Raw genomic sequence first — 8,168 nt, 5'->3', positions numbered from 1 at the left:
CAACCTGGTCATAGTGAGGCAAGGGATGGTCTCCATATCCCTGGAGCAGCCAAGAGAAGCAGCCTGGCAGCACACCTGGAGAAGTAGCCCTGCTCCTGCTGGAACAGCACGGCGATGCACGGCCCCATTGCTTCCCTCCATCCTGCAGATGGATGCTGTGGTGATGGTGATGCCAATGCTGATGGTGGGGAAGCTGTTTTGGTTCCTCCATGTCCTCTTGCTATTCAGCAGAGGGATGTGGCATGTGTGACAGCCTGGCCACCCTCCATCTCCTCCATCTCCTCCATCTCCTCCATCTCCTCCATCTCCTTCATTTCCTCCATCTCGTACTCCTCAGCATCAGAGAGGGGCAGCCCATTGGCACTGGGCATGGGCTCACACTCAGTGCTACGGGTGGTGGCATGGGTGACGCTGGGTGAGTGCTTGCATGAGCCTGGCGGGTGCTGGCCGGGGTGACACATCACCTCCTTGAACATCTCACGGAAGCGGGTGGACATCAGGTTGTAGAGGATGGGGTTGGCGGCCGAGCTCAGGTAGAAGAAGATGCCTGAAATGATGTGGACGTACTGGAACATGTGGAGCATGGGGCCAGTCCAGGTGGAGATGAAGCTCCAGACGAGACGATCGGTGTGGAAGGGGGCCCAGCAGATCCCAAACACCACCACCAGCACGACTGCAGAGTCAGGGGCTGTTGTTAGTGGGGTATGGTGCTCAACATCCCAATGCCCTTTTTTGCCGCCATACTTGGTGCCCCAATGCTGGGGAGGCTGTCAGGGGCTGCTGGGGGAAGGGACAGGGAAGGGAGAGTAGTGGGACAGAGGGGTACTTTGGTCAAGCCTCAGGTCAGAGCCTCATGGCCATGGGATGGAGTAGGATTGGAGTCAACCACAACACCCCAAGGTTGTAGGGCACAAGAATCTGGGCTAGGGAAGGGAAAGATCCACTGCCTCAGCCTTGTTCCTTTCCTTTTCTTACCTAGGGCTCTCCTGGGTGAGCCACCACAAACAGACCCCACCGCTGGACCACAGCCACCAGCTCTGCCTTTGCCCCCACAACCTTCCTCCAGGACGACCAAGTGTTGTGTGTATATCTAGAGAAAACCCCGTGACACCAAGGATTACCGAGACCCCACTTTCCTCCCAGCACCCTTCCAACACCCCAATTGGCTTTGCCTGTCCCCAGTCTCAGACTCACACAGCATCTTTGTGACCTGCCTCCTCTTCACCTTCTTCTGTCCCTGGACTCTGTGATAGTCATTGTCACCACTGGACTTGGCCCCCAGGGCCTCCAGCATCTTCTCTTTCTTGAGCTGCAGGCCGATGAGCAGGTAGAGGATGCTGATGGTCCCCATGGGCAGGAAGAAGAAGACGATGGTGGTGATCTGGATGATGAGATTGTAGGTCAAGCGTGGCTTCACCAGGGTGCAGATCTCTGAATCAGGCACGCGGCCCCGGCCAGGCACATAGAGAGGTTGCAGCCCATGGATGCTGGTGTTGGGGATGGAGCAGATGACTGACACCACCCAGATGGTGATGATGACCCTCTTGGCGTGGTTCCTGGTCACCACATACTTAGCTTTGAGTGGGTGCACCACAGCAATGTAGCGCTCCACGCTCAGGGCGGTGACGTTGAGGATGGAAGCAAAGCAGACGGCCTCAAAGAGCAACGTCTTGAAGTAACAGCCCCCAGCCCCCAGCAGGAAGGGGTAATTGCTCCACATGTCATACAGCTCCAGCGGCATTCCCAGCAGCAGCACCAGCAGGTCAGACACAGCCAGACTGAACAGGTAGTAATTCGTGGGTGTCCTCATGAAGCGGTGCCGGAGGATGACGATGCAGGTGAGTGTGTTGCCCACTGCCCCCACAGCAAAGATCAGCAGGTAGATCACGCAGACAGGGATGAAGAAGTTGGATCTCCGAGGCCCTAAGTATTTATGTCGCAGCTGCTCCTCCGTCAGGTTGGCGTCTTTGGGGTCGAATAAAGCGTCAGAGTGAGTCCTGTTGCAGAGGTCGGGGCTGGGGGGCTCCATGGGGAAGTCTTGCTGGGACAGGGGGAGCTCAGGGCTGAAGCAGTTGATGTAAGGATTCATGGCTGCGGGAGACGTGGCAGTTCACGGGGTGTTCTCCCAAACCCTCTGCTGCTCCTGAGCCCGATCCTCTCTTCCCATCAGGGTTACAAGACTGCTAATCACCACAGCTCAGCACCCCCATCCTGCCCCAGCCAAAGCTTTTCCTTTGGGAAAGCACCCATAATTTTCCAAAGCTCCCCCTATAGGAACCCCATGCTCCCCTTACCCCGCTTTCCATTTACAAACAGCCCTTGCAGCTCCCTGACCCAAAGTGGCCCCTTCATCCCACCTGTGGGGACACCGTGGCAGGGCTGTCCCCTCTCCTCTTATCCCACAGGACACAGCCCCAAAGCCAACCCCAGACTGCGCCGTGCATTGCCCCAGCTCCCCATGCAGAGGGGCTGAGAGGTAAAATAGCCGAGGGGAAAATTAATCTTCCTCTCCAGGAAGGACTTACGTCTCGCTGGGAAGCTCCGGATGCAGGATGAGGTCCCAGTACCCCTATATCAGACGGGGTTGGACGGGGAGGGAGCAAAGGAGGGGATGGAGACGTCGCTGCCTTAAGAGGCAGGAGAAAGGAATCCTGCTTTCCACTTGGAGCTCCGCTCTCGGCAGCCCGCTGCCCCTCTCCGCCAGCTGCTGCTCTCCTCCGTCAGCGAGGGGCTCCCGGGGGGCTTCCTCCCGTCCCCAAACCCAGATCCCAGACCGGGGGCTGGAACCTCGCCGGCAAAGCGGCACAGCGGAGGAGATGCTCTTCAGGAGGGGAGAGGAAATACGTTAAAGTCATAAACTCCATTGACTCGAGAGAGTCCCGGGGGAGGGCAGCACGGCCGTCTCCATCCCCACCAGCAGCCTTCACAACGCGCTGATTTGCCATTTGCGTAGTGAAGGAGGCATCGATCAGCGCTGCTCTGCCGACACTAGCGGGCGCGGGGGCCGGAGTTGGACGGAATTCTGCAGGGAGGGCGCAGAAGGAGCCGGCGGCTGCTCGAGGTCTCCGGGCTCCCAGATGTGCAACCCCTGGGTCCTCCCCGTCGCCGGCTGCCCGAGCTGGAGCCCATCGCCGCTGCGATCGCGGCATCACCTCTCGCCGTGCACCGGGCTCGGATCCCTCCCGCTGCCTGACCGTCCATCTGTCTGTCTATCTGTGAGCCTGTCTGTTTGTCCGTCTGTCTGTCTATCAGTCTGCCTGTCCTCTGCACTGATCAGCCCCCACCGGCTGCAGGGTAACAACCCCGCTCTGCAGGCATGTGGACACGTGCACACGCACACCCCCCACACACCCCCTGCGCTCACATGTCCCAGTGCACCGTGACAAGCTGCCCCTCTCCCCCCGCAGCTCCTCTCTCTCCAAAAACATGCGCCTCCCTTTTCTTTTTTCTTTTCTTTTCTTTTCTTTTCTTTTCTTTTCTTTTCTTTTCTTTTCTTTTCTTTTCTTTTCTTTTCTTTTCTTTTCTTTTCTTTTCTTTTCTTTTCTTTTCTTTTCTTTTCTTTTCTTTTCTTTTCTTTTCTTTCTTTTCTTTTCTTTTCTTTTCTTTTCTTTTCTTTTCTTTTCTTTTCTTTTCTTTTCTTTTCTTTTCTTTTCTTTTCTTTTCTTTTCTTTTCTTTTCTTTTCTTTTCTTTTCTTTTCTTTTCTTTTCTTTTCTTTTCTTTTCTTTTCTTTTCTTTTCTTTTCTTTTCTTTTCTTTTCTTTTCTATCAGTTTCAGCCCAACTTCTAGCTGGAGGAGCAGCTGAGCACCCAGCCTTACCTCTAAGCCCAAATCGTGCCCCGGTGGCTCCATTGGAACATGTGGTTGTCATCTCTGGGGGTGGCTCCAGCAGCCCCCACAACCCCTGCTCCTGCCTCCAGTTCCACAATGCATTGCTGCCTCCAGTTGGCAGGCAGGGCTGAAGGCTGCCAGGATTTTCCAGGGACCAAGGGGTCTCCCCTTGTCCCCCCACCACAGAAGCTTGGGGTTGAGTGTCTCTGCTCTGCTGCGGCTCCATGGCATTTTGGCTGCACAGCTAGAGACATGCACCCACTGCCAGCATCATCCCTTTGTCCCCTTGAGGATATCAAGGGGTTGGTAGGGATCCAGGGACCCAACACTCGAGGTGGGACCTTGAAAATTGTTATCATCTTGGGGACCTTCCTCAGTCCATCCCATCTCATTTCCATCCTGGCTGTGCACAAGATGGAGAGGGTGGAGCTGAGAGAGAATCCAGCAGAGCTGGGTTTGAGCAGGCGAGGCAGGGATCTTGGAGAAGGAGGTGGGAAAGAGCAGGCAGGACAGAGTTACCAGGACAGACCTTACGCCTCCTGCCCTGTGCCACCTCTTGCACCCAGGCTGAGCCCCAGCACGACTCATTGTATTCAGCACCTGCACCTGGGCAGTGCCGGCCTGCTGGAGGCACAGGTTTCTCTCCCTGCTCCTGACTGATGCCCAGGCTGCGTTCTTCCCATCCACACCCGAGGTTGGGATGGGTCCATGTGGCACAGAGGCTGCCTCAAGGAGGGAGAGCTCCTGAAAACCTCTCCACCACCACGACTCTCGGGAAGGCTTCATGCCTCCCAACAACTGCACGCTGCTTCCCATTTTTATCCCTCAACATCTGTTTCTTGCTACAATCCCCCGTGGGCCCAACAGCACTTCAGAGCAATCCATTCCACTTTTCAATTTTCTGATAAATGAAATCATCAGAAGGTGGCAACTCCTTTGCCATTACTGCTCCAAGAAGAGGAGGAGCTGCGTATGGGGCATGGCCCTTCATCCCATTCCCCTCATCAGGCACTTTATTGCATTAACCCTGCCTGGCTCACTCCTTGCTGGCTTCACACTGTCGATGTCATTGATAAAGTTATTAAGGAGCATCTGTCCTGCGTTGTCCCCGTGACCGCCAGGGGACACTGTGAGCTCTGAAGTGGTGTGGGATCCTACGGGATGCAGGTTGGTACCCGGCAAGCTCTGCCCCAGGTCTCCCCGTGAGCCCCCTCCCAGCCCATCTGTGAGATCCCAGGGGGGACATTTCGTTTTTTCCCCCCAAACCGGGCTGAAAGGAGAAAGGAAATGAATGAAAGGCCCATTTAGATGTTTGCTAGGATAGAAGCAATCAGCTTTCTGGGAAGAGTGCAATTGGCGTCTACTCCACGTGTGCCTCCCCCTGGGTCTGCTGGGGTGCAGAGCAGGAATTGAGGCTCCATGGCAACCATCATTCTGCTAATCAGGGCCGGCACAGACAAGTGCCTTTGCACCTGGCAGGAGTGCAGGGCTTTTACAGGGCTCCATCAGGACCTGGGGATGCTCTCAGCCATGGGCAGGAAAGGGCCTCCCAGGGAGAAAGCCCATGACACCAGAGAGCACCGGGATGGAACCCCATCTCCTGCCCTAGATCTGCTCTTGGCAAAGAGGTCCTGGTTCTGATCCCAGCGAACATCCCGTCAGCCAAGAATGTGCTGCCCAACCCACAGCATTTTGGGGATCACTCAGCTCCAGCACAACCTCCTCTGGATCACTGAAACAGAGCACAGACCCAGGGCATCCTCCCAAGCATCAGCAAGACACTTTATGGGCTCTATTTATTCCTTTCCAAACCTTCTCCCGAGTGAGTCACCAAAGCAGAGAAATGAGAACTGGGGAGCAGGGATGGCCTCTCCCCATCCCTCACTCACAGCAGCTCTGCATGCACCGGCGCACTCCAGGTGCGGCTGCTCCGCCAGGATTGATTGCCAGCGTGTTTATGAGCTCACTGCCCTGTGAGCCCCGTGGTAAATATTCATTCTATCCCACACCCAATTTGTGAGCTTTTAAATGGGGCTGGGAAAAGGCCTTTGGCTGGAAGGAAGAAAAAAAAAAATGCTCTGAGTTCTGCAAAATCTCATTTGCAAAGAACACCGGGCGAGGAAATAATGTCACTGTGATTGGATCCCATTTGCCACATAATGACTCACTCAAGATCAGCCCCACCAGCCATAAAGTGCAACAACATCACCATGAAGCACAGCGCGGCAGCAAGTAGGGACAGAAGCCAGAGGGAGAGGAGTGAACAGTGGGATCTGTGTGTGCCCCTGGAACCCCTTGCAGAGCATCTCTGTGTGCACCCTGCTCCAGCACATGGCCAGGCTGAGGGACAGGGATGTGGAGATGGTGGAGATGGGGTCCCACAAAGCCCGGCCCTGCATCTGCTCAGAAAGAACAGTGGGGGCACTGGCACAGGCTGCCCAGGGAGGTGATGAAGTCATGAGCCCTGGAAGTGTTCATGAACCGTGTGGATGTGGCACTGAGGGACGTGGTCAGTGGGCATGGTGGGGTGGGCTGATGGTTGGACTTGATGATTTTCAAGGGCTGTTCCAAACTTAATGATTCTATGTTAGGGGATGCTAACAGGCTCAATGAACCCATGCATGTTAGTATGTCCACACGGAATCCACTATGGGGCACCGCAGACCCCAGGCAGATCCAGGTGTTAGCTGAGCCTTGGGGACACCCAAGGGATGGAAGATTAGGGATGGTAATTCTGTCCAAGTGGATAGAGATTAGAAGCTCTTAGCCCGATTTCCACACTCAGAGGATGCAGAGTAATCAATGGAGCATCCCACCTGTAGCACAGGGAAAGCCAAATCCTACATCTCATGGTCAAATCAGACCTCAGCAGCCTCATCAAGTTACTCCATGCAAGAGGGTGATGGCTGGGTACACAGCATCACTGCCAGTCTGAAACTGCAGCAGCAAGAACGGTAGTGCTGTGGCTTCTGGTAGATGAGGGAATGAAGTTCCCATGGGCTGGAGGAGATGCTTGGAGCACAGCTTGCATCTGTTGGCTGCAAAGGAAACACATTCAGCTGGTCATCCCATCCTGCCACCTCCTCTTCTAGCATGGGGGCAGCAACCACACCCTGCCCTATTGCCCATTCCTACAGTCCTGGATCTCCCCCACAGATGGTGCTGGGATGGGGCCAGGCTGAGCTCTTTTGCTTGCCAGCAGCTCCAGAGGAGAGTGCTGAGGACATGTGTACATCCATGTACTTGGATGGGATTTCCTTCCTGGCTGTGCCAGGCTGATGGCAGCAGGCCTGAGCGGCAGCCCGATGCCACCCACTTGTGTTCAGCCAAAATAAAGCTCCCAGTTCACACAGGACTGGTGCAAATCCCACCCCATGTGGCTGCCAAAAGTGCAGGCTGTAAATAACTGAGCAAATCTTCAGCGAATGGGGGGGATTTTCCCGTGGCACAGTGCAGCATCACCGGTGAGGTTTCTCCTCTGCTTTTCCCCCTGCTCCCATCTGGTGGCTATTCCCACCCCACTCAGAGCCTGGGAACCTGTGAGCACATGGGAGCTGCTGGGAGAGCACCAGGAGCATCCTTCCCAACCCTCCCGTTCTGCTCTGTGTCTGCATAAGCTGACGCTAATTGCAGCCCCTAAAGGTGCTGGGAGAGGAGCTGCTTCCCTGGGCTCGGTTGTAACGCCAGGCAGCAATTTGGACTTGGAGAACGCCTATAACCAGAGATGCGAACCGGGGCTGCTCAGGCACATTTGGAGCAGCCTCATGGGGTTTCTCCCTGGATATGGGGCAGCTGGAGGTGGGGTTCCGATGGGACAGCCGTACGGGGGGTGGCAGCTCCACGCTCCTCCTGGCCTGGCGCCCGTGGTCGGCGGCCGAGCCGATTCGTGGCTCGTTGGCTCCCTCTGGTGGACACGCGTGGAGCTCCGGCGCGCTCCGAAGCGGCTGAGGGGACGCGAGTGCAGCTGGCAGAGCTTGGGGACACGAGGCGGCGGGAAGGGGACACAAGCACTGCTCCAAATGGTCCACTAAGCACGAGCTGAACCGATGGCTTCTCCATCCCACGGGTGCAGGAGAGGAGATGCATGAGGTCTGGTGGGATGGATGCTGGCCTCGAGGTTGGGGGCTTCTTTGTGGTCTCCGCAGCAGTCCAGGGGTTCTGACACAGCCGTGATGCGCGCAGCTCATCCCCCCCCACCCCCCGGGACACACCTCCCAGCCCAGCACTTTTGGCAGCAGAGCTCGTGTTCCCCTCTCCCCACAGCTGTCCCGCATTAGGGAACCACCCGCATTCCCCATCCCTCCCTCTCCCAGCAGACCCGCAGCTCCATCGGCTCAGC

The 8,168-nt window shown here is 56.2% G+C and overlaps 1 protein-coding gene across 1 annotated transcript; it reads right to left on the bottom strand.

Moving 5' to 3' along the window:
• Window positions 1-224: 224 nt before the first annotated feature.
• Window positions 225-2,089, bottom strand: NMUR1 (neuromedin U receptor 1). The gene is made up of 2 exons (XM_048954632.1): window positions 1,195-2,089; window positions 225-673 (listed from the first exon to the last, which is right to left on the bottom strand). Exons 1-2 carry the CDS (start codon window positions 2,087-2,089, stop codon window positions 225-227), a joined length of 1,344 nt encoding a protein of 447 aa, XP_048810589.1.
• Between the last annotated feature and the right edge of the window lie 6,079 nt (window positions 2,090-8,168).

This window comes from Lagopus muta, chromosome 9 (assembly GCF_023343835.1).
Source record: "Lagopus muta isolate bLagMut1 chromosome 9, bLagMut1 primary, whole genome shotgun sequence".
NCBI classification, from domain to species: domain Eukaryota; kingdom Metazoa; phylum Chordata; class Aves; order Galliformes; family Phasianidae; genus Lagopus; species Lagopus muta.
Note: the sequence above shows the minus strand (reverse complement) of the source record. Positions and strands in the feature narration are given on the sequence as shown.